This window comes from Pseudorasbora parva, chromosome 3, assembly GCF_024679245.1.
Source record: "Pseudorasbora parva isolate DD20220531a chromosome 3, ASM2467924v1, whole genome shotgun sequence".
NCBI classification, from domain to species: domain Eukaryota; kingdom Metazoa; phylum Chordata; class Actinopteri; order Cypriniformes; family Gobionidae; genus Pseudorasbora; species Pseudorasbora parva.
Window position 1 is genome coordinate 41,625,651 of NC_090174.1, and position 24,325 is coordinate 41,649,975.

Consider the following 24,325-nt stretch of genomic DNA (forward strand, 5'->3'; position numbering starts at 1 on the left):
AAAGAATGCGATCTGTCTATCTGCAATTTAATCTGTGCTGGCCCTTTAAAAGGCTTGTTCAGCATGTTGTTTGGCGTGGCGGAAGTTATTATCAGAAAACACCTCACAGCTGCGGATGTGTTTTTCAAAACAATTCAATGGAATTGACGGCAAAGTAGCATACTTGACGGAAGTGTTTATTATGTGTTTAGACGGGTCTTAAAAACAGTCCGCTGTCTCTCTAAGAACAAAGGTTAATTGAGCATTAGCGGCGTCGGCTAACATCCGAATGCACGGAAAGCTAACTGAACTCAATTAATGCTGTCACTATGCCGACTTACGAAGAATTGAGAAAAACCAATCACTTCTATTATTTCGTTAAATTCTCTTTAAATGTCTATTCAATGCTTTTCTCGGTAAGTGTGCGTTTAAACAGAAAGATGTTCTACTACTAGCATTGCTTTGTTTCTCCCTCACCTCACCTCACATAAACAAACAATTGTCCTGAAAGACTAACGTTACGCTCATGTATTTGTGTTACACCTACAGAATAGGTAGTCGTACTAACTTTGACCGTGTTTACCGGGAATTTGAGGATACATTTCAGCCAGTTCTTTATGTCTTATTCTCAGTTGAGCTTTGTGGCTCACTAAAATATATAGACATGTGCCGCTGGCAGATTTAAAGGCACAAGATTCTGTTATTGTTACTATAAATGTATCTCACTGTATTGTTTTTTAAGGTTTCCTGTACATGTTTGGTGGCTATAATAATATTGAAATGATATAGACATGCACATAATATATTTTCTTTGCTTTCTCGTGCTATCCAACTTGTCTATCGATTTTGATAGAAAATAGATATGATATAGATAGTGATGCAAAATTGCAAATATATTGTTTTTTGTTCCATTTTATGACTAAACTATCAGATATTTATTGACAGACATTGAATATTTAATTGATTCTTCCCATTTTAAGACTAAAATAATCATCAATATTAACTTGAAGGGGTGGTGATAGACTATGGCAATGCTTATTTTAATAAATAAACAATATTAATAATGGTTTCTTTACATTTAAAAAAAAGTGTACATCATTACATTATGTGACACTTTAGCATGTTAAAGAGCCTATTTATCCCTCTTATTTTGAGTTTTTTTTTTTTTGAGGACATTTTAATTTGTATTAATGTATCCATCTTTTATAATGTGCATTGTATTGTTGTGATGCATATGTTTATTTTCATTTGAATGTTTTTGCTATATTTAAAATAAAAATAAACAAGTATTTAGCAGTAATAACAGGCTATAACAGGAACATAACTAACTATTGGCTTATCAGTATCAAAAGGAAAAAAGGTGTATCCCTAAAATATATATAATTCTTTATTTTTGATGTCTGGTCTTAGATGACCAAGATATCCCAGCTTAATCCCTTATCCTAGTTTTGTGCAATAAGCCCCAGGTCTGTCAATTATTTTTTGCCTTGCTACACAAGAATTGGTCATCTGTTACTATAATAACAACAAACCATTAATATTTCTTTATTGACTTCAACAAGGAGCACAGTATTATTTTTGATTCACTATAGCCCTAGCCAGAGTGTTCTGTCTTCACACAAGAAATGCAGTAAGTCAGTGCCTTATGGGAGTTTCTATTAGTGTTTTGGAGCATGATGATACAAGCAGAAAAGCCTCTCAGGATACTCTTTAATTCTCTTTCCATTTTTCTCTCTCCCCTTCTGTACTCTTAAGCTTGTCCTGTAGCCTTTACGCTTGCACATCACCCAAACACCACCATCTATCAATTAACAGAAAATAATTGAAGATGTCAGGAATCTGAAATTGACAAACAACAAAGTTAATCAGCCAACAAGGCTTATTAAATTAACCATCTAGAAAGAACAGCCAGAGAAGAAAATTGAAAATGAAGTGGTTTCGGTACTAATGTAGTCTGAGACAAATTGATATTAAGTCTGCTACATCAATCTTTTTTATGATTTGCGTCATTCCATTGACATTGTGCATTTTAGCTAAGCACTCTGAGAATTACATGTGTCATCTTGGGAATTCATGTGAGGAACGCAAATTATACAGTACATTGTTGTACTTGACATCAGATGACTGATCTGCATGACTTGGTTGTGCAACGGAACATTGATTTCAACTTCACATCTTTGATGCATGTCTAATCGAATCATGTAAATGCAATGTTATGAAATTATGAATGCTGATGTGACTTGTACAGATGTTTTACACCAAAACTACCACTGTCCCTGTCCCCTCAGTTGCTCGGTCTGTGCGTCCTATGTATTGGAGTGTATGCAGAAGTGGAGAGACAGAAGAATCGCACCCTGGAGGGGGTGTTTTTGGCTCCTGCTGTGGTTCTAATACTGCTGGGTCTCGTCATGTTTACTGTGTCTGTGATGGGGATGGTGGGATCGCTCAGGGACAACAAGACTCTGCTACACATGGTGAGTGTTACTTGTTTTATCATATGTACTGTATGTAGGCCAAGCTTCTATTATTTTTTTCTTTCTTGTAACTTAAAGGGTTAATTCACCCAAAAATGAAAATTAGCCCATGATTTACTCACCCTCAAGTCATCCTAGGTGTATACAGTCCCTGACAAAAGTCTTGTCGCTTGTGTACAAATTGACCTAAAGTGCCGCTGAAATATATTTCTAATCAAGATTTTTTTTACAAGAAATGGCTCATTTTAATCCCACCAGCTTTTGTGATAATGTTTCAGTGAAAAATTAAACTTTCAAAAAGTATTCTAATATTCACAGCTTGGTAAAGCCCATTAAGTCAATTTTTGCAAAGATATAAGTGTTGTCACCTTGTCATATAAGCTTCACCTGTGACTAATAATGGATCAATTAGGTCTCAAGTGTGTATAAAAAGAACCCCAGTACACTAGACCTTCACATCAACTGCAACTAGACCTCTGCAAACATGCCTAAGATTCACCTTGAGACTAAGGTTTTGATTATCATGAGGCTGAAGACCAGATCCACTGCTGATGTGGCATGTGTGTCTCAGCGTCAAGTACAGAGGATAAAAAAAAGATTTGAAGAGACTGGAGACGTTTTTGAAAAGCCCAGGCCAGGCAGACCCCGCAAGACAACTGCTCGAGAGGACCGTTTGTTGGCTCGAAAATCCAAGGCCAGCCCATTTTCCACTGCAGCAGAGCTCCACGAGACCTGGTCACCTGAAGTCCCTGTGTCAACCAGAACAGTTTGTCGGATTCTGTCTCGAAATGGCCTCCATGGTCGAATCAGTGCCCAGAAGCCAGCACTAAACAAAAGACAATTGAAAAACCGTGTGGCTTTTGCCAAGGCCCACAGCCTGCTAAAAGGATGGACGCAGGAAAAGTGGCAGAAGGTGGATTTTTCAGATGAATCTTCTGTTGAATTACACCACAGTCGCCGCAAATATTGCAGGAGACCTACTGGTGCCTGAATGGATCCGAGATTCACCCAGAAAACAGTGAAGTTTGGTGGCAGAAAAATCATGGTCTGGGGTTACATCCAGTATGAGGGTGTGCGAGAGATCTGCAGGGTGGATGGCAACATCAATAGTCTGAAATACCAAGAAATCTTAGCTACCTCTTATATTCCCAACCATAAAAGAGGCCAAATTCTGCAGCAGGACGGTGCTCCATCGCATACTTCCATCTCCACATCAAAGTTCCTCAAGGCGAAGAAGATCAAGATGCTCCAGGATTGGCCAGCCCAGTCACCAGACATGAACATCATTGAGCATATGTGGGGTAGGATGAAAGAGGACGCATGGAAGACGAAACCAAAGAATATTGATGAACTCTGGGAGGCATGCAAGACTGCTTTCTTAGCTATTCCTGATGACTTCATCAATAAATTGTATGAATCCTTGCCAAACCGCATGGATGCAGTCCTTCAAGCTCATGGAAGTCATACAAGATATTAAATTTGAATCTCACAGCACCACAACTTAATTTGCTGACATATTTTTGTATTTGCAGTAAATTTGTTCAATTTCTATATAGGCGACAAAACTTTTGTCTTGCCAAAATTTGACCTGTCTGTCTTGATTAAATGATAAATATATTTTCTGTGAAAATGATTTATTTCAGTGCATTAAACATCATTTGGGAGGGTTTTAGCTTTTCATATGAGCTATTTCTAACACCAATGAATTAATTAAAAGTCAGGTTAATATCAGGTATTTCTAGAAAATAGATAAGCGACAAGACTTTTGTCAGGGACTGTATGACATTCTTCTTTCAGACGAATAAAATCAGAGTTATATTCAAAATGTCTTGCTTGTTTTTGAAGTTCATAAAAAGTATATCTATCCATTATATAACTTCTCCACACGGCTCCAGGGGGTTAATAAAGGCCTTCTGAAGCGAAGTGGCGCGTTTGTGTAAGAAAGATATTTATATTTAAAACTAATATAACTAGACTAAAATAACTAGCTTCCGGCAGTCAGCAGTATGTGCGTCGACTTACGTTAAAAGAGCATATTCCGAATTTGCATGCACTCTGTTTGCTGATCAGTGTTTATATAAATGTGAAAATAATTCTAAATTAAATTTGTTCATCATATAAAGCAATTGTGTCTCTTCAGAAGACTTTCGTATTTCTTTATTTTACAATCTCTTTATCAATGTTTTGAAGCATCAGAGTTTCAGATGGATAAACTTTCAATTGAGGGACAGAAATCTTTTAAATTTCATTGAAAAATATCTTCATATATCTTTATTTTTGAGTCCATAACCCTATAAATGAACCTTTCCATGCAGTTCCTGTGTGTGCTGTGTGTTTTGCTGGCTCTCCAGGCTGTTGCCCTCATCATTGCCCTGATCTTTGAAAAGACGGTAAGCAATGAGGAACATTGAGAGCAGAGAGAATATTGTACGGTTTGTTTTTAATGAATCCAAATGTTCTCTGTCTTTAGACAATCAAATTATTTCAGAAGAGTATACGCGAGGGAATCAAGCACTACTATGATGACCTGGACTTCAAAAACATATTGGACTACGTGCAAGAGAAGGTTGTTCAATTATGTGTTTCATTACTAGAACCTAAGTGAGTTATACACCCACCCTAATATGGTCTACAGCAAGTCAGCCATAAATAATGTCCATCTTTCTAGAAGAAACACATAAGTTGTGTCAAAGTCCCTTTCATGAATGTAATCTCACAAGAATTACAGTTTTCTCATAGCAGATGTCACAACACGGTCACCTGCGTAATGAAAGGTAAAACATTTCTGGTTCTGTAATCCAGCTTTATACACATTTTTTATTTGGCATTCAAAAAAAAGAAACTAATGCTTTCATTCAAAAGTGACAAGACTGTTTAATGTTAAAATATTCTTTAGAAACAAATCAGCATATTAGAATATTTTTTTTATGATTTTTTTAAGATGCTGAAAATCCAAACTGGCCATTTTATTAGTTAATTACATTTGATATTATATTAAAATAGAAAACAGTTATTTTTAAATTGCAATAAAATTTCATAGTATTACTGTTTGTACGGTATTTTTAAAACGGTTTTACATTTATTTATATTTTATAAAAAATATTTATTTGTTATATAAAAATCCTGCACAGCCACATATATATTTCTACTCACCTAAAGGATTATTAGGAATACCATATTAATACTGTGTTTGACCCCCTTTCACCTTCAGAACTGCCTTAATTCTATTTAAGTCCAATGTCCATTAAACATAATTTACTGGACTGTAATACTTCTACCCCTTTAAGAAACAGGTTAAGTTAAAAGAAACATTTATTATGTTGATACTTTTGAAAAGGTTTTTAACCAAGAAAATGTAGTTTTAAGGTTTTTAGAAACAAATTATCTTAAATATCTTTAGTTATTTAAAAAATAAAAGTAAACCTGGCTCTCACCATGAACATAGCCATAGATGCTGGGATGGCTTTAAAAAAGGAAAGAAAAATAATAACTCTCTTGGTTTGTCTTTTCAGTTTTCTTGTTGTGGGGGAGATGAGTACAAGGATTGGGAAGTAAACCAGTACCACTTCTGCAATGGCACGAGTCCTTTGGCCTGCGGTGTTCCCTACACCTGCTGCATCCGTCAAAGTGTTAGTCATTCCTTGCACTTCTTTCAGTCATGATCCATTAATCATGTATATGCCGCTCCTGCACGCGGCATCAAGAAAAGCCTGTGCCACAAGGTGTTTTTCATGATTTTGCTAGTAATCTTTTCTCGCCGAAGAGATTGTACATTTCTTTTCTATTATTTTTTGCAATCGAAGCAGTCTGTCCCACAGGCCTGATTTCTGAGCTTTTTTATGTTGGGTTGGAGAGCTTTCTAGTAAATGCTGTTCTCCATGAGTCAGTGGAGAGTGCATCATGATGGAGAGAATTTAATTTGCCTTCCCTGTGCTACATAGAGTCTCTTCTACTGTTTATGACTCCATAGAGTCTCTTCTACCCCACCCCCCACCCCCACCCTCTCTTGGAGTTAATGAATGTTGATTGGGCACTAATGTACTGTTCTTCTTTTGGTATGACAGCTCACTATGCAGTGAGAGCGCTCAGGTCTTTTCAAGCTAAGAATGAAACACCACCACCATGATCAAGGCTTCTTTATTCTTTATACCCCGTCCAATTATTTTCCATTCTCATCCTAGGTAATGCAGATATATTTAGCCTAATGTTCTACAGAATTGTATGTTCCATTTAATATTTCTTTATTAATCTGTGTTTCAGATATTTGACTTTAGATGTCCCCATTAAGTGCAATATGACCTACCTGTAATTGCACAAGATATGTAGTAAATAAAGTCGATTCAGTAAATGAACTATAGCTAGTTGCAGATGCTCAGGATTCTGCTGATTTCTGTAGCATTGTTTGCTCAGGTTTTGATGGAAAAAAATGTGTAATGTGCTCTTATCAGATTATCCAAAAAAATGTATGGCATAATGGGCCTTAAAAGTTGGTGTAAATCTAAGGAAATTACACCTTCTTCACCCTGTTCCCTTACTACCGAGGTCTCACTGGTGTTCTCCATCTATTTCAAACTGCATCATCTTATAATATGGCATCTGGTAGCTGTTGCTGACCTGTTTTGGGAAAACAGAGGTGAAATGTCACATGGTTCAGAATGTATGAGATGAATTGGACTGCGCTTTTGGGAGCAGGCATGTTTATAGTCTATTTGTAGTCTGATTAGATGGGCTCCCTGTTCATTAGTCCTATTACAGATTCCATCACTGCAATGACCATCTGCTTTAAAGGTTACATCAACATGGTTATAAGTGTTTGTTGGAATTCCATATAGAATTCTGTAATATGAAATTAATTTTAAACATCAAAGATCATCAGAACACAACATATACTGCCAATATTCTTCTGCACCAAATAGAGACCGAGCATATTTAGGCCACGCCCACACCGGTGGGGAAACAAGCCAACGCTCTACATTGACTTTGTATTGCGTGAGGCTGCCTCCTTGTCATTTCAGACACAAAAAAACAGAACAATGTCTAAGTATTAAGCTGATATGTGACAAGTTTTTGTAAGCTGTCGACCTAAAAAAACAAGCGTTTGAGGAGACTGCAGTGGATACAGGCAAAAAGACGTGAAGCTTCAGCAGGAAGAATGGGTCAAATTCGGGATCCTGACACTCAGTATGCCTACGTGTGCAGTAAACATTTTGTCAAATATCCAAATGTCAGTTTTATATATTTATATTTTCTATCGCTGATTACTTTCCCCTCCAGTGGGCGTAGTTCTCAGTGTAATATAGCATGTTGCGCTCTGTCACTATTGTATGAATGCACTTTTAGGTCTACGCTCGCTTTTTTTGGTCAGCAGCTTATAAACACTTCTAGGTTTTTGGTTCTGTTTTTTTTAGCTTGTTTTCTGTACACCTTGTCACATATCCGCTTTTTAGACATTGTTAGTTTTTTGATGTTGTTGTTATAAGTCAGAAATAACAAGGAAGCCTCTTCCCGCATTAGTTAATAAATGGAGACGGTTGGTTTGCGCCCACCTCCCGGTGGGCGTGGCTTTCAGATTATTCACATTTACATTCATGCATTTAGCAGACGCTTTTATCCAAAGCAACTTACATTGCATTCAAGGTACACATTTTACATTTTTGTCAGTTCTTGCTTTCCCTGGGAATCGAACCCATGACCTTGGCGTTGCTAGCGCCACGCTCTACTGGTTGAGCTACAGGAAAGATTATGACTCGTGTCGCTCTGTCGCTATAGCATCAAACTGACTTAAAGGGGGGGTGAAATGCTGTTTCATGCATACTGATCTTTTTACACTGTTAAAGACTTGGAATCCCATACTAAACATGGACAAAGTTTCAAAAGTTAAGGTGGACGTTTGATGGGAGTATTTCTTTGTCAAAAATACTACTTCCGGTTAGTCATAAGTTTCGGCAAGTTTTTTGCGATCATGCGTCCCCTTTGACGTTAATGGGGGCGGAATTTCCTTGTATGGGCCTTACGGACAATTCTACCGGAAGAGCGTGGGAGAGGGAGAGAGCGAAAGTAAGAGGCTACGCCCATCAAAGCGCTGGCTTGTATGTGCTGCACAGGTGATGTGCACAAATAACAATGTCACCAAAAAAGTGCGTTTTTGGTTGCCAGACCAAGACAGTCCTGCACAGATTCCCCAAAAACCCCGCGGTAAGGCAACAGTGGATGGAATTTGCTTTTCCAGATCAGCAACTGAGTTGCGCGAATATTTATATCAAGGGTGTACTGGCTACATGATACTGGCTGCCCCTGCAGCCTCTGGGTCTGATTCCGGATCATAGATGTATGGCTGTATCTGATTAAAAGCCATATTTTTATTTTGAATAAAGTTTTTCCCGCTGTTAGGGATGACACAGCTTTACGACGCACTCAACACGGTGGCGCACACGTCATTATTTAGCTCCGCTCACACGATACGCCCCCACCTGCTCGGCTTTTTTCGGAAAGACTCGGAACAGCGCATCTTTCTTATATAATTATAAAAAAAATAAAGACTTTTCGGAGATATGCAGGATGCAATGCTATTCTATAGGTACTCAAGATTGACATGACACTGACTGAAACTGAGTGTTTCACCCCCCCTTTAATGTCACTTCTCACTTAAGAAGGTTTTCAAAAACGTTATACGTATGCAAGTTACTAATAAGTTGTGTGTGTGTGTGTGTGTGTGTGTGTGTGTGTGTGTGTGTGTGTGTGTGTGTGTACTTTTTTTAATCAGGTCGGAGAAGTTGTGAACACACTTTGTGGCTACAAAACTCTAAATAAGCAGGTAAGTAGAGCTCTCTGGGGTCTCACTTTAAGTCCCCATTTTAGTAATGGCGTGCAACCAGCCATCACTGACGGATATGTAATACGCATCCTCATATCTAGTGATGCATTTGGAGAGAATCATTTGATGGACTTTGACACGTAAAATTATCTTTAAAGGAGGAGCTGTGATAGGAAAACAAAACCTCCGATAGCCATTTCGAGTGCATCCATCTGTAATGGTGGCTTCATTCCTTTGTTTTTTCCATGGACAAAAACCAAGCAAATCACATCAGAGCCATTACGAGCACCACCTCCATTATGCCATTACGATGGACTTTAGTTGTGATATTTTAACTTTGTCTCTGTCATGGAATCAGATTTACCTGTAAACATTTTGCTTTATTTTTATCTCTATTACAGCGTCAAGCTTTAGATGGCATAATTCACGTGCGAGGCTGCATACATGCTGTGAACCTGTGGATGGGGGACAACATCGGCGCTACTATTGGAATTTGCTGTGCCGTTGGACTACCACAGGTTTTGGAATCATCTTTCCCTTCTTGTGCTTCCTGTTTATTACTTATATCTTCTTATCCTGAAATTTATGTATCTCTTCATCATGTACCTTTCCCTCTGCACTTTTTTTTTAATCTCCCCTGCCATTTCAAATTTCCATTTTGATTGCCCACTACTTATTCTGTTTGAGACATCCCTCATTAGAGACTCCTCTGCCAAACAATAAATTATAGAGAATGGGCATCTGCACTGACCAGATGCAAATGCCCATAGTGGGGTGCATAACTTGGAGAAGCTGGTGCCTAGTCTTGCTAAAGAGCAAACTTGAAAACTGTATTTTATAATCTCTCTCTCGCTCTCACTCTCTCTCTCTCTCGCTCTCTCTCTCTCTCGCTCTCTCTCTCGCTCGCTCTCTCTCTCGTGCGCGCTCTCTCCCTCTCTCCTCTCCCTCTCTCGCGCACTCTCTCCCTCTCTCCTCTCTCCCTCTCTCCTCTCTCCACATGGCCCATTAATGCATTAATCCTCTAATTAGAGCAGAGGAACAGTCCATTTACACAAAAAGCAAATAGGATGGAATGGAATCTGGTAAATTACAGTATGGTTGCATTAGTGATCTCCTTCTATTTGTGCACATATTTTTAAATAAAAAATAATTAAAATGAACAATATTAATTTTACTATCACTAATAAATGAAGTGTATGACACTTATGCACTTCGATTAAATATATTAAAGTATGAACTGAGTTTTTACACTATCATTGGTTTTAGTGTCAGTAAGAATTTTTTTTGTTTTTTTATTATTCTCATGCTCACAAACTGCACATAATTAACTTAATTGATCAAAAATACAGCACAATTTTAATATTGTGAATATTATAATTTAAGAGAACCCTGTTTTCTTTTTTAACTGTGTTAAATGTCACACCCCTTTTTGAGAATAGATGTGAAATTGCTAACTTAAATAGTTGTAATTTTAAGAATTCTTTGGAATATGCATATTATCTCTAAAGAAAATACAGTATAAAAAGTTAGATTTAGATTTACTGTAAATGAAATGTATTGTAGTAAACATATTTTATATAAAATATATATTTAACAAAATGTTTATAAAATTACTATAAAAATCAAAGTCATATATCCAACCAGGTTGTGTTCCAAATTTTAAGTTATCACAAAAATTGCAGATTTTGTTTAGGCGCTGTAAATTAATACATTTCTGTCCAAATATCACTTCCATCACAAAATAATCACCAAATATGGAATCGTAAGGGTTAATGGGAACAGTTAAGGGTTTAACATATTTTACCATTTATAAGTGACAAAGAGGAGTTTTAAGCAGCCTTTACTCGTCTTTAGTGTCACATGATCCTTCTGTAATTATTCTAATATGCTGATTTGCTACTCTGGAAACATTTCTTTTCTTTTGTGGAAACTGTGATGTTTTTTTCAGGATTATTTTTAATGAATAGACAGTTAAAAAGAACAGCATTTAGAATTCTTTAAAATATAAATCTTTTGTAACCTTATAAATTTATCTCACTTTTAATCAACTTAACTCACATTTATTTTTTTAAATTACTAACTGATTACTAACTAATGAATTTAAAAATAATTCACTGGCATTTTTGCATTCATCAACAGCATACATAGTAGCATACTGGGGGTGTAACCAGTTATCTATTTCACCTGCAGATAAGGTGTAAACCATTTTTTTTTTTTTTAAAGAAATCCATCTAAAAAAACATCTTGTGATTAAAACTTTAATGTTTCTTTCAGCTTCTTGGTATTCTCTTGAGCTGTATCTTCTGGAATCTTTTAGTGGAGATGAGTGAGTCTGAAGACATGGTAGACTTTAAGTTCCTAAAGCGTGGTTTTGAGTACAGCGAACTGGACCTCTCGGGTGCCGGATGGTGTATGTGTTTACCTCGTGATGAAGGGTACCTGCCTGTACCTGTAGCAGAGCCTGACACCTGGACTTCAGACCCCATTCCTTTCCGGCTGGAACAAGAGCAGCCCAAAATAGCCTTTAAACATTCCCAACTAGAGAGCCAAGGAGATCTCAAGTCAGGTGTGGGAATGGATGAAGTGGACAATCGAGCTTAAGAACCACAAAGAAAACAAAGCTGCAACTTAAGCATTTTTTTTTATTATTTTTTATTGTGATTTGTATATAAAAAGGTTTGCCCTTGCACTGTGTTAAGACAAAGTAAGTTAGTTGCACTACATTTTGGTAAAAAGGTTTTTAGGCATGAAAAAGGAGAGGTTTGTATAAAACATTAGAGGGAATCAAGGTAGAGGAAATCAAGGAAGGAGATCTCCACAGGCTTTGATTATCAAACTTTTAAGAACATATCACTTCAAATGCTGTTTACATAGTCAGTTATTTCTCACCATTTCATTCTGTCTTATGGGATTAAGAGAGTTTGACTTGTTATTGGTCATATTTTATAAGGTACATAAAATTATACTATTAATGAATTGTTGGCAATCAATTTTTATTTAATTTTTTTAATTATGTTTTGTCATTTAGGCCCATATTTCAATGAGTTCAAGGAAATTGGAAGTTTTGCAATCGGTCAAAGATTATCACTGTTGTGATTGGCAGATGAAGCTGGGCATTCATCTCTAGTCTATACACTGTATCTAAAATGTCTAATATTCATGTTTATTAATGTTATATTATACTGCTGTCATGAACCCAACTCCCAGAGAAGAGAAGGAACATATGAATATTATGGATCTTCTCCTTTCTTTTAAAAGAGCATGTGGTTTGTGTGGTGCCAACATTTTTCCATAACGGTAATAAGTACCAATTAAATTATTATTTATTAAAGTGTTGCCTTAAGTACAACTGAAGCTGTCTTACCTCAGGCTATTCTGGAATAGCCACATTGATTTGCAGGTAATTTGTAGGTCGGAATTTTTGTTGTTGTTAAAAAGGGAGTCCAGTTTAACACTACTTGAAGTTTCATTTGTCTTGAAGTAAGGCTAATAATTGTTTAGTTATCATAAACTGATGTTTTAAATGTGTAGTTTATGTGCATGAAAAGATTGAAAAAAGTTTAGCGTGTAGGATGTCATAAGTATGAGTCTTCCATTAATGTACAAAACCCACCTTCTAGTTGTAAGTAGTCCTTTTGAAATGCTTCACGATTTGCTAATAGACCTTTTGATGATGTTGCGAAAGACGGACTGCTGCACTCCAGCTAATGTAGCTCTGGTTTTGTAATAACATTAATGTGACTTTCAATAAAATTGGCTTGAATTAACCTTTTAAATATGTCTCACAGTTATTGTTGAATAAAATGCCAAAGTCTCTTGAGCATTGTAGTAGTGCGACAAGTGGAGGCGTGAAAACTTCGAGGATTTGGGCTTGTGGATTCATGGAAACGTCACCTGAACGTCTAAGCCGTTTTATGTTGCATACTGACGTTCCAGTGAGGGTTCTGTATGACTAATGTAATTTTCAAAGAACTCAAATTGTATTTAAGCACACTGATGGCAACTTGGCAAATTTTATTGATGCTGCTTTCTGTGCACCATCATAACACATCAATTATATGAATTCCTGTGCAGAGCAATCTATCTTCAACCTCTCTCCCATTATTTCCTCAACGCTCACACTACTTTCCCCTTCATGGTGATGGCCATCAAAAGGCGGCATGTGGAATAATTATAGCTGGTGTCTCAATGGGAGGAAATGAACTGCTGCACTGAAAATAACACTTTGTGCGCTGAGAGCAGAGAACAAAATGCTTCCACGCTGGCGTAATTATGATAATAATAACAGCATTAATAACGGTAATTAACAATTGTCGACTTGAGGGATGCTCGAGGAAGGGTTCTCGGTTCTGTGAATGAGTGCATTAAAAGAGGATAAGGCAAGGAGATCAAGTGATGCACTACAAATGAATAGTCAATGCTCAAGTAGATGTTCTTTCCCGTCTGGAATCTGGAAAAAGCCGATGGGGGTTTGTTGAGAAGGGAGTAATATCCAAACATTCAAGTTTGTAAGAAGCTTAGAGAACCTAGTTATTTACTGAAATACTCTTAATAGTTAAACAGAGCCACTGCAGTGAGATAGCAAGGGCAAAAAAGATACAGTGCCAGTGCCTTGCAAAAGTACTCCTTCATTTTTTTTCACATTTTGTTATGTTACTGCCTTATGTTAAACTATTTGAAATGACCTTTTTCACATCTATCTACTCTACACTCTATACACCACAATGACACCTTAACTCAGGACTTGGTTGAAACAACAAGTCCTTTGTATGATGTGACAAGTTTTGCACACATGCATTTGGTGATTTTTCTGTGATTCTTCTCCTCAGATCCTCTCAAGCTCTGTCAGGTTGGATGGGGATTGTCGGTGGACAACCATTTTCATTTTCAATTGGGTTCAAGTCTGGCCTCTGCAGGCTGGGTCAATCAAGCATTTACAGAGTGGTCTATAAGCATTGCATTGTCTTACGGTATGTGTGCTTACCATGAGACACTGACGAGTCTCCAGTTCTTGCCACTGAAAAACCTCCACAGCATGATGCTGCTACCACCAAACTTTACTGTTGGGATTGCATTGTGCAGGTGAAGAACAGAGCCTGGTTTCTGGTTCACTCGTCTCTTAACTAAGGCCCTTCTCCATCGATTGCACAGTTTGGCAGGGAGGCCAGGTCTAGGAATAGTCCTGGTTGTTCTTCTTCCATTAAAGAGATAGTTCAGCCAAATCTTTCTTTTGCTGAACAGAAAATAAGATATTTTGATGAATGTTTGTAACCAAGCAGATAGAACAACTATTCAATATACTACTAGTGAATACTAGGGAATACTAGTGAATAGTTGTATCTGCTTTGTTATCAACATTCTTCAAAATATCTTATTTTGTGTTCAGCAGTAGAAAGAAACTCAGGTTTGAAACAACATGAGGGTGAGTAAATGATGACAGAATTTTCATTTTTGGGTGAACTATCCCTTTAAGGATTATGGAAGCTACATGCTTGTGAAACTTCAATGCAACTTACATTTTCGTAGTCTTGTCACAATCCTGTCTCCTTCTAAGCTCTACAGGTAGTTCTTTTGATGTTACAGCTTGGTTTTTGCTCTGATACGCATTTTCAGCTGTTAGACCTTTTATTGAGAAGTGTGTATTTATTTTTATAGTGTTGCGAAACTGGAATGCTTTATTGATGTAATGATTTAATTGATGTAAGGCTTATTGGTGGATAGTTACACTGTAAAAAAAATTCTAGAAAAAAGCTACCTGGTTGCCTTAAAATTTTGAGTTAATTGAAATAAAATGTTTGAGTTAATACAATGAATTTTTTTTTAGATTCGGCAACTTTTATTAAAATATTATTAAAAGATTTTGTAAGCGCATTGGGTAATTGTGTGTGTTTTATTTCTGATGACGCAGTGAATTTATCATGATTTATCAAATTTTTTATGTGGTTCAGATACAATAATATTTGGAGTTTCTATTTATTAAACAGATTTCCTTCATTGTATCAACTCTAATTTTTAATTTCAATAAACTCAAAATTTTAAGGCAACCAGGTTACTTACTTTTTTAAGTTAAAACAAGAAAAACAATGTAGGAATGACCAGAATATCATGTTTTTCCGACTTACTATGCTGCTACTCTGAAACAGTAATACAATATTTAAAGCCGGCCAGAGCTGTTTGTTTTGTGTCTAATCGATGGGGAATACGGCTCATTCCGGCTGCAGCTTAAATTCTGCGTCTTTTTATCTTTTTAAGTAATGAACCCAGCACATCTCTGAGGGGATTGTGAATTGAAGCAGGCAAGGAGATAAGTGTTAGCGCTACAATAGAGATTTGGAGGTTTTGGTTATAGTCTGGATGAAGATATATCAATGTTGATCTGAGGCCGCAGTGTCTTTGAAATAAGCAAAGAACACATAAAACTTAAAAAGCAGCAAGGCATTCAGTTGCTTGCTTGCATATTGTAGTCAGTGAACTGACTATAGGGTTAGCGATGGGCCCAATAGCCTATATGGTTGTAATACAAATGCCCCTGTTGAATGCAGATGCTTTTGATCATGTAACCCAGTCTTTAGTAACATTGCACAGCTGCTGTAGCTTAAAAGGAACTGTATGGAAGAAATATATTTCAGTTAATCATAAAATGGCCCTGATATGTCACTAGACATCAGTGCCGTTTCTAGGCATAGGCAAACTAGGCGGTCGCCTAGGGCGCCAACAGCTGGGGGGCGCCAGTGAGCCCCCCCCCCCCCCGTCCCAAAAAGATTGAAAAAGGCAATATGAATCTCGCCTAGGGTGCCAGAAAGGCTAGAAACGGCCCTGCTAGACATTAAGAAATCATGTTCATTTCAAATACTTATATCACTGACAACAGAAGTCTGGCCAGTATATTGTCATTCAAAAGTTGTTGTTGCAGCCCTCAGATGTTGATGTTTTCATGTTGTGTTTTGGCCTGAAGCTCCACCCTCCATCTATCGACCAATAAGTGTTTGGGCATGTGGGTTGCCAGAACTGCTCTAGTTACCCCAGCTGCTGCTACAAACCTTCCTGCTGGATCCTGCAGCCTATCTGGCAACCTCGAGTCAGGGGAGAGGGGATAGTGATTGCAGTACCAGTTGTGGCCACAATCTTACGAACACTTCCTTTAATTTGGCCACGGACAGATGCCAGAAAACTTTGAATAGGTGGATATTTCTTTCAGTATAGTGATAACACTAAATCTTGGGCTTGGGCTAGCCTATTTTGTCTACCCAAATCCTGGGTTCAGCCTTTTGGGTAATTTTTGGGTTTATTTTTTCAGTGTTTGTGTAGTTTTTGTGTAACCCAACTCCTTGATTGAGTTATTTATCGCGAGCTTTTTGCGACCTCTTCAGGAGAGAGTGCAGCTTCGTCAAATTGGTGCATGTCTTCAGTAAAATACAGGTTTGTGTACATTATATTTTATCTATAAATTCGTTATTGTGCTGTGTATCGATTCATTTTATGCAAAGCAATTGATTTCACCAAGAATGAGTGTTGTGGAAACGTCTGGGATTGAATGTTTGCTGGGAATGATCATGCAAACTTGCATCAGTTTTTAACCCAGTGTTTTTAGAGTGTAGAAAGATTTACTGTAAGGATATTAATTAGCCTACAAAAGCTAACAACACAATAGCCTTAGCCATATACAAACACATTTTATTTTATACAGCACTTGATTTTTTTTCTTGTAGAACAGTCAAAAAGAAGGGAGAGAGAGGAAGTGTGATTGTGACGACACCATGTGCCTGCCAATCTTGTTATCATGTGCACAGTCCATTTTGTCACTGTCAACAACATTTTTTTATAGAAATATTAGACTAGCTAAATATTTCTCTCTTTTCAATACATTTTTTTACATTTCTATATTGACAGCGTCTGCATATATGCTCCCAAGCAAAAAAAAAAAAAAAAACAATCAATATAACGTAATGTAATATAAACCTAAATGAACCTAATAAGATAATGATGGTACAATCTGAACTGTACATGACAGAAAATGGGTTCAAAATTACAGTGCTGGTTTTCTAGCACCTGTGCCCTCCAATTCTCAGTAGACTAGCCAATTTTCTTCCTTTCTTGTCTTTTCGTCACCTGTGCAACTGCAAGGTTTTATAGAAAACCAGCGTCTTAAGGTCAATATATTGTAATCAATCGAAACAAATTTGATCCTCAATTAGTGCAAAAAACATCTAAATTTCATACTTTGGTTCACTGTTTTATAGAAGTGTAATAGCTATGCACTGCCTCGCCATCCCATTATCCCTAAGGTAATACGAACAGAGTCGCCTCTCATCAGCTCCTGACAAAAAACCCATATGGTGTTATCACCGAATGAATCAGACTGGGACTGCCATGCTCTGGACGGCAGAATGAATCCAATCTCGACAATGAATATCATTGAGTGTCCCTGATTACTCACACAAATGCAATGTAATATTCTGTCATGAGGTTCCAGTATGCCACACAAAGAAAATGGCTTTTCATATTCATCAACAAGCCATTTCTTCTGGAAATGTTCTGTTTGAATAGTTGATTGAGAGCTGTCCGTTGAATGATGAGTGAGTTTCTGCTGGCAGTTATGGAATGTGTCCCTGATGGACTGTCAATAAGGACCTCGTGTGGATGATGAAAGAGTGACAGTGTCAAGGATGACATTTAATTTACAGTGGCCTCCAAAAATCTTTTGGATATATAATCTACATTGAAAAACATATGCATTTTTTGTATTATATATGCAATGTCTCACAGGCTTTTGTATATTAGCGATATCAGGAGCTGTTGTACAGAACATTATAATTGCTTTTATACTACAGGGGATGTTGAATGCTTGAATATGATTGGTTGGTTGACGAACATTCTAAGGTGTGCAGTTATTATTTTCAGGGAAACTTTTCAATGCAATAATTTTATCCGTTCTCTCTCCACTCAAAAGCACACACTAGAGTACAGAGCTGTTCTGACGATTTTATCAGGCTAAAATAGTTTAGCAACTTAAAAGCTTCATGGCATTTCTCACTAGCTGTTCTTGAAGTAGATAAACTTAGTTTGGAACAGGGTACGGTTCCCTCGAGAAACTGGTAATGTGAAACCTGTTCTGCGAACCTGGGAGCGCTCCAAGGTACCGAAACCCGAGGCTACCCGAAGGAGGTGGTCTGAGTTTGGTTGCACTCGAACTGTGCCGTGGTTCGAGTGAATGTGAAAGTAAGCAACACAGACTCGGGTGTGCACTTGTTAAATATGGGGTCTGTGGAAAAAAGTGGGCGTTTCTTAATTTGTGAGTGTTTTCAAACTGATGGGTGCTTATAAATCATGCCCGATCCCACCCCTACCCTAAATCAGTTAACATGCCCCTCTGTTTATGGCCTTGCCCACTGATCTGGTAACTCCTAGTACTATCCTGCAGCGCAGGGGTGGGCAATTCCAGTCCTGAAGGGCCACTGTCCTGCAGAGTTTAGCTCCAACCTTAATCAAACTCACCTGCCTGTAGCCTTCTAGTAATCCTGAAGACTATAGCTGTGTCTCATTTCGTTAAATTTTTGAAGGCTGCGTCCTCCGGAGGACACGTCCTGTGTAGGATGCAGTATACGGAGTCTCCTCAATCAGAATTAAACGAGACGTCCTTCGTAGGACACACAGGCAAGAAGTATCACGTTGCTATGCCAACAAGTTCAGCTTCATTGCGCTCTCACGCCAGTTTATATGAATGAAAATTATTTATAACTTGAAAATGACTATGAAATGTTTCTTGTGTTGACAACAATGTACTGTTCTAAACATTTAAAATGCACTAAACAATTGTAATCCTGTTTACCACAACTATCTGTTTGAGGTAATAGAGCTTAAAAAAAAAAAAAAAAAAGGCTTGAACTACTTAATTTAAACACCACACCTACGCTCGCATGTATATCTGGCGGTGGTGCCTAAAAATATGACGGTTGTTAACGGAGACGCAAAGAATTGTGGGTTATCTCCAGCCGTGAAGGCTACACCTCATGCACACTCCGAATTCCTGTGAAAGAAGGACGCATTCGAAGGTCGCATTTGGAGTGTCCTACTCACTTTTTTGGAATGAGACGGCCTTATGGTGTATGCACCCTTCGAACGCGACCTCCGGAGGACGCAACCTTCTGAAATGAGACACAGCTTATGGCTGCGTCCGAAAACCTAGGCAGCTGACTCGTTGCCTCGCTGCCTTATCAGGCAATGGCTTGTAAGGCAGTGCTTTGTGCACGAAGGCACCTTACAAAACTGATTTCGGACAGACTTCTAAGGCAGTTTAATTATCTATAGCTAAATAGAGAGAGCTTTGGTGAGAACTAAACACATATTTAATTTCTCACTAGAAATGACATCAGAAGTGGAAAATATTGGTAAAAAACATAAATTTACACACAACTTGACCAGCAAACGCAACTTTCGAACGCCATCTTATTTCCCCAGCTCAACTGTCACTGAATGGAAAGCACAGGATTGTGGGATATCAAAGGAAGCGAAGGATACATGTAAGCTGCCTTCAAAAATCGATTAGATGAAGGTATCTCAGGAGACAGGAAGTGAAGCAAACATTAGATTTGGATGTGGATTGACGCCTTCCTGCCTTCAAATGTATCCTCCGAGGGAGGCATTTTCCAGGTTTCAGATGCAGCCTAAATGATTAGCTGGTAATCATGTAATCATATTCAGGTGTGTTTGATTATTAAGTTGTTGTTTTTTTGGTCCGACCAAACAAACCAAACTACAAGTGTAAACACACCACCTCTAAGCATTGTGTGCCTATGGCGTTTTTAGTAGGGTCAAGGGAATCTGGCAAATTTTGTAGAATTATGGGGAATAGATATAGGGAATAAATGAAGACAATGAATTTGTAGTAGTCCCTCCCTAGCCTATGTTAAAAAAACGAGTAGGCTAATCTTTTTTTTTTTTTTTTTTTTTGTGCAACACAGAACACAGTTCTTACTCCTTAGCATCTGTGTGAACTTGAAGGGAAATTATATCCATAAGATTAAAATGCTGAGAACATTTGTTTAAAGGTAATTTAAAATACCGATCGTTTCTCTCAGAATCTGATTGTTTCATGTCTTAAGACGTCAATGTGTCTCCACGAGCCACAGGGTTTAATCAAGCAGCAACCTCCTGCAGTTTCTCTTACAGCAGAAAAAACAAACATATTTACAGCCTGGTACAAATTGTGGTTTTGGTCTATATGGCTAATTTTGCCCTTCATGACAACTCTGAGGGGTTTGAATTTTTTTTTAAATAACTCATTCGTTTACATTATATAAAACCTTAAAGTTCTGCATAATTATTGGTGTGGCCACTTTGATTGACAGGTGGATAGCAATTTATTCACTGTCTGTTAGTCATCGCATCACCTCAGCTCCGCCCACGTCCCACCTCTTTGCCCATTTTCTGTTATCCGAGCATGATGTGCGATAATGCATTGCCAAGATGGCAACAGCCAGCTCGTCTCTACTTTACGCTTCAAAACTGCACTTCAAAATCCTATGGGTGACGTCACGGACGTCCATGTTTTTTTTACAGTCTATGGGTAATATGAATTCGTATATCTTAAGTGTTTTTTACTCTCATCATGGTGACTCTTTATAGAAAACACCACATGCGTTATACCAGCAATGGTTGGAGTTAAAAATCTTCATTTGTGTTTTACTGAAGAAACAAACACACCTACATTTTGGACAGCCTGGGGGAAAGCAGATAAAAATCAATGTAGCAAGTTCGATATAGTGAGGAAGGAAGAGGACACGGGGGTCGGCAGGACTGTTGATGCTCTTTATTTTCTCAATAACTCCAATCACAACGTGCACGCTTCAGCGTGTGTCTGTCTCTGTATATGCTCAGTTTCGCTTCCGGGTCACGCACTTCCGGGTTCCGGATGTCTCAGTGGGTCGCATCAACAGTCCGACTCTCTCTCCCCCTGGTCTCCGGTTCCGCTGGTGTTTTATCCCGTCTCTGCGCTCATTACTAGAACAAGAGACAGGTGTTATTAATCTGCGTCCAACCCACTCACTTACCGCTCGTCCCGCGGCCCTCTCTCCCGCTGCAGACCTCGCTGAACCACGCCCCCCTTGCCACATACCCCCACCGCCCGACTCAGGCCGGGGAGCCGTCCGGCCTGCAGCCCCCCCCCCCCCCCCCCCCATTTCTGGAGAGGAAATCGGCCACAGCCATCTGAGCACCCGGCCTGTGGACCACCTTGAACTTAAACGGCTGAAGAGCCAGATACCAACGGGTGATCCGCGCGTTGGTATCCTTCATGGGGTGGAGCCATTGGAGAGGAGCGTGGTCCGAACAGAGAGTGAACTCCCGCCCCAGGAGGTAATAGCGGAGAGTGAGAACGGCCCATCTGATGGCCAAACACTCCTTTTCTATGGTGCTGTACTTAGCTTCCCTCTTGGAGAGCTTACGGCTAATGTACAGCACCGGCCGCTCTCCCCCCTCCACCTCCTGGGCCAGGACTGCGCCCAGCCCCCTGTCCGACGCGTCAGTCTGCAACAAGAAAGGGAGAGAAAAGTCAGGGGAGTGTAACAGCGGCCCGCCACATAGAGCAGCCTTTACTTGGGTAAAAGCCTGTTGACACGGCTCCGTCCACTGGACCGTATCTGGTAGCCCCTTTCTAGTAAGATCAGTCAAAGGGCTGGTGAGGTCCGAATAATTTGGTATAAACCGTCTATAATATCCCGCCAGCCCCAAGAACTGTCTTACCTCCTTTTTGGTCTTGGGCCTCGGACAGGTTGCAATTGCGGCAGTCTTATCAATTTGGGGACGCACCTGTCCATGACCCAAGTGGAAGCCCAGATACCTTACTTCCACCCGCCCAATCGCACACTTTTTCGGATTGGCCGTGAGCCCCGCTCTCCTCAGCGACCTCAGGACCGCCCTCACATGCTGCATATGCCGCTGCCAATCGTGACTATAAATCACTATGTCATCTAGGTACGCAGCAGCATATGCAGCATGGGGACGCAAAATCCTATCCATGAGCCGCTGGAAGGTTGCGGGCGCCCCGAACAAGCCGAAAGGAAGCGTGACAAATTGGTGTAATCCAAACGGCGTGGTGAAAGCTGTTTTTTCTTTGGACAATGGAGACAAGGGGATCTGCCAATAGCCCTTTGTTAAGTCCAGTGTCGAATAAAATCGAGCCGTGCCTAACCGATCAAGCAATTCGTCAACCCATGGCATTGGATACGCGTCGAACTTCGACACAGCGTTCACCTTGCGGTAGTCCACACAGAACCTGACCGAGCCGTCTGTTTTGGGGACCAAAACTATCGGGCTCGCCCAGTCACTGTTGGACTCCTCGATTACTCCCATGTCGAGCATTGCGCCTAATTCGTCCTGAACTACTTTTTTCTTGTGTTCAGGCAAGCGATACGGCCGGCTGCGAACTACCACGCCCGGCTCGGTCTCGATATGGTGCTGAATCAAGTCGGTACGTCCCGGTAGGGGCGAGAACACGTCCGCGAACTCCGCCTGCAATTTCGATAAATCAGCGAGTTGTAACGGTGAGAGGTGATCTCCCCCCGGGGCCAACGCGACTGATTGCGCTTTAATGCTCGCCTCTGGCCCGAGATCATCCTCTCCCCCGATCACCGTTGCCAACAACACCGATTCCACCTCATTCCATTTTTTAAGCAGATTGAGGTGGTATATTTGACGTGCCCCGTTCCTATCGGATCGTATCACTTCATAATCGAGCTCTCCTATCTGCCGTGCGACCTCAAACGGCCCCTGCCACTTTGACATTAATTTTGAGCTCGACGTTGGGAGTAGAACGAGCACTTTCTCTCCCGGTGTGAATTTGCGTAGTTTAGTACCCCTGTTATATGACCGGCTCTGGCGGTCCTGGGCTTGCAACAAATTCTCCCTAGATAGCCGCCCCAATGTGTGGAGTTTTGTTCGCAAGTCCATGACGTACTGAATTTCGTTTTTGGCCAACGAAGGCCCCTCCTCCCAAGTTTCTCGTAGGACGTCCAGCACCCCCCGTGGCTGTCGCCCGTAGAGAAGCTCGAAGGGGGAAAACCCCGTGGAGGCTTGCGGGACCTCGCGCACAGCAAATAAGAGGGGTTCTAACCACCGATCCCAATTTTTGGCGTCTTCCTGTACGAATTTACGGATCATGGATTTAAGAGTGCGATTAAATCGTTCGACCAAGCCGTCTGTTTGTGGGTGATAGACGCTGGTTCGAATGGATTTAATGCCCAATAATCCGTACAATTCGCTTAACGTGCGTGACATAAACGCCGTGCCTTGATCAGTGAGGATTTCTTTCGGAATCCCCACCCGGGAGATCAAACGAAACAGTGCGTCCGCAACACTCTTCGCCGAGATGTTGCGGAGAGCCACTGCTTCCGGATATCGTGTTGCGTAGTCCACGATAACTAGCGCAAAACGATGTCCGCGTGCGGATCGCTCTAATGGCCCGATGAGGTCCATCGCAATTCTCTCGAAGGGGACCTGCATTAATGGTAGGGGGCGCAATGGCGCTTTTGGGGCGGCCAGTGGGTTCACCAACTGACATTCAGGACAAGACGCGCACCACCTGCGCACATTGTCATGAATGCCTGGCCAAAAAAATCGGGTCATTAAACGATTCAGCGTGGCCGCCTGTCCCAGGTGGCCCGCCATCGGGTTAGAGTGAGCCGCCTGGAAAAGCATTTCCCGGCGGCTCTTTGGTACTAACAACTGGGTTGTATCCACTTTTGTCTGAGCGTCTTGGGTCACTCTATACAACCTATCCTTAATTATGGCAAAATAAGGATACGTGACGGGCAATGCGGGTTGGAGGGACTGACCGTCGATAGTGCGGACCTGTTGGAAAGCATGTTTTAGAGTCTCATCTTGGGACTGCTCCAGAGGGAAGTCATCGCGGTCCGAGAGAATCAGTCTCTCAACCCCGCTCGGTTCCCCTGAAGCTGTTCCCAAGGGTCCCGTATCAGTCTCGCCAACCTGCACTCGCACCGCCCCGTTCCTAGCCTCGTTTCCCCAAGCGGCATCCGCGCATAACGACCCCAATAACGCC

General features: G+C 40.0%; 1 protein-coding gene across 1 annotated transcript; it reads left to right on the plus strand.

Annotated features, from left to right (window-relative positions):
- Nucleotides 1–13,043, plus strand: zgc:110329 (uncharacterized protein LOC550500 homolog). The gene is made up of 8 exons (XM_067438916.1): nucleotides 1–395; nucleotides 2,268–2,453; nucleotides 4,769–4,843; nucleotides 4,924–5,019; nucleotides 5,966–6,082; nucleotides 9,217–9,267; nucleotides 9,669–9,785; nucleotides 11,542–13,043. Exons 1-8 carry the CDS (start codon nucleotides 309–311, stop codon nucleotides 11,866–11,868), a joined length of 1,056 nt encoding a protein of 351 aa, XP_067295017.1. The 5' UTR covers nucleotides 1–308; the 3' UTR covers nucleotides 11,869–13,043.
- Nucleotides 13,044–24,325: the final 11,282 nt, after the last annotated feature.

Coding starts and splice junctions, on each gene's coding strand:
- zgc:110329 (XM_067438916.1), top strand. CDS start 309: ATGCCGACTTACGAAGAATTGAGAAAAACCAATCACTTCTATTATTTC. Junction 9,268..9,668: donor ACAAAACTCTAAATAAGCAG/GTAAGTAGAGCT, acceptor TCTCTATTACAG/CGTCAAGCTTTAGATGGCAT. Junction 9,786..11,541: donor GTGCCGTTGGACTACCACAG/GTTTTGGAATCA, acceptor TGTTTCTTTCAG/CTTCTTGGTATTCTCTTGAG.